This window comes from Miscanthus floridulus, chromosome 17, assembly GCF_019320115.1.
Source record: "Miscanthus floridulus cultivar M001 chromosome 17, ASM1932011v1, whole genome shotgun sequence".
NCBI lineage: Eukaryota > Viridiplantae > Streptophyta > Magnoliopsida > Poales > Poaceae > Miscanthus > Miscanthus floridulus.
Window position 1 is genome coordinate 99524431 of NC_089596.1, and position 2112 is coordinate 99526542.

General features: G+C 55.0%; 1 protein-coding gene across 1 annotated transcript; it reads right to left on the reverse strand.

Annotated features, from left to right (window-relative positions):
* Nucleotides 1-210: 210 nt before the first annotated feature.
* LOC136518919 (protein DMP6-like) lies at nt 211-1496 on the reverse strand. The gene has a single exon (XM_066512606.1). The coding sequence runs from the start codon at nt 1130-1132 to the stop codon at nt 422-424; it is 711 nt and encodes a 236-aa protein (XP_066368703.1). The 5' UTR covers nt 1133-1496; the 3' UTR covers nt 211-421.
* Nucleotides 1497-2112: the final 616 nt, after the last annotated feature.

A 2112-nucleotide genomic window follows, 5' to 3' on the forward strand; every position in this document is an offset into this window, starting at 1 on the left:
TGTGGGAGAGAGGCACGAGCACACGGTTGAACGAGCTCAACAAGACTCAACTCCGTTCGATCTTTTCACCGGAGACTTGGGACCTTCTCTCTCTCACCCGTTTGTAACCCCTACTACAAACTAGTGCCGGTAACACGAGCAGTAGCAGACTGGACGTAGGGACATTCCATTCGAACCCGTATTAATCCTTGTGTCCTCCGAGCACACTATCCATGCCAGACGTGTAGATACAAATTTACTAGCCGGTGGTTCGAAACACCGACAAAATATCTTGTGTTTCTTGATCTAGCTATACTCATCTCTCCTTCAACGGAGTTCACAATCTTTTTTGTGCAATTTATTTACAACTGGAAATGGGAATGGATATAGGAGTACATACAAAGTCTCAAACAGGTAGAGATCGATCATTCTACCAAATAAGTTAGTGCTGTGAGAGCGGAAACCCGATGCCGTGGCGGGTGGTCGGGAAGGTGACGAACAGCATGCTCCCGACGACGCCGATGGCGATGGGCAGCACGGTGAGCACCTGCCTGGCGTCCTCCGACGGCACGGGGTAGAAGCAGGCAACGACGTTCTGGTCGAGCAGCGCGACGGTGGCGAAGATCATGACGGACACCACGGCGTGCACCAGGTCGAGGAACCGGATCCGGTACGCCGCCGCGGCGCGCGGGTCGTCCAGCGGCGCGCCGCCGTCGATGACCCAGAGCCCCCCGGTGGTGGCGAAGCCGTAGCGGACGGCGCCCGTGGCGGCGTCCCGGAAGCTGTCGGTGAAGCTGAGCACGAAGCAGGAGAGCGCGCAGAGTGCCAGGAGCGCGGCGGCCATGGCGCGGTTGGCACGCACGCAGTGGCCCTGCGCCGTCACCACCGGGGACAGCAGCTGGAACGCCAGCACCGTGCCCGTCGGCAGCAGCTTCGCCAGGTGCGCCGTGCTCTGGTACGTCTGGCTGATGGCACGCTGGACCGGGCTCATCCCACCGTCGATGTCGTCCGCGGCCAAGGAGCGCCGCTTCACCAGCAGAGGCCGCTGCTGCTCTTGCTGCTCACGGCGGCTACTACCATCGTCGTCGTGCTCCCGCTGAGACTCCACGTCGTCGCGCCGCTGTGTCGTCGTCCCCGCCGCCGCCGCCGCCATCGACCCCTCCGCACCAGATCGATCGCCTTCGCCTACTCGTTGATCGGCGGTAATGGCGCATGCATGTAAATGTAACCGATCGCGCGATCAATGGCCTTTTGCCGCCGCCGATGGAACGTGCGGGGGATTTAAAGGCGCCCGCGGGAACGGGAACGGGAACGCGTGCATGACGAGTTCGCCTTCGCGGACGTGGCCGACGTGTCGGGGCCATTTCTGACCGGCACTTGACTTGCAAGTTACAGGAACCCGGGCGGACCATAAACAAATCGGGGGAGCTTGCGGTTGCTTGCACGAGAAACGGCCGAACGGGCTGGTGTTTTTGCGGCGCAATTCGGCCATGGTTGCTTTTGCTTCCGGCTGCACTCCAGCCCGTTCGGCCATCGTCAAGCTTGCGCCGGCAGGTTGAGTGACGGAAGGGGGCCGCCGCGTGGTGGCTGGTGTGATGTCACCGGCTCTCGTACGTCCGTCCGTTCAGCCGTCATCTGACATTCCAGTGTGTCTCTTTTGCGGTGAGGTAGACGCCTCCATGCGTTTTTGGTTGGCACGGTGACTCAGGGCCTTATCCGAGGCCCCGTGCGAAAGAAAGGCAAGGTAAACATGTTTTTTTTTATTTATAATTAATTAATTAATTAACGATATTGGAACCGCGATATTCTCTAAGCATTGTAATCTTGGAAAAAACAAATATTGGAAAACTCTTGACTAAGATTTTTTTTGAATCAACATAGACACTTAAAAATGCGCGAACAATCATTCCTATGAATTTACACATGTATATTCGTACATCCGAGAAACTGAGCTAGCAAACTTCAAAATTGATAAAGTCACCGTACACGCTTAGTTTGGACAGATTGTGTATCACCTAAAAACAACACCATTAAATCTTAAAATAAATAAATATAAAAAAATGTGAACATCTACGTTAAATCAAGAACTTGAATTTAGATATATAGTTCCACCACAAATATGTAGGTCCTTCG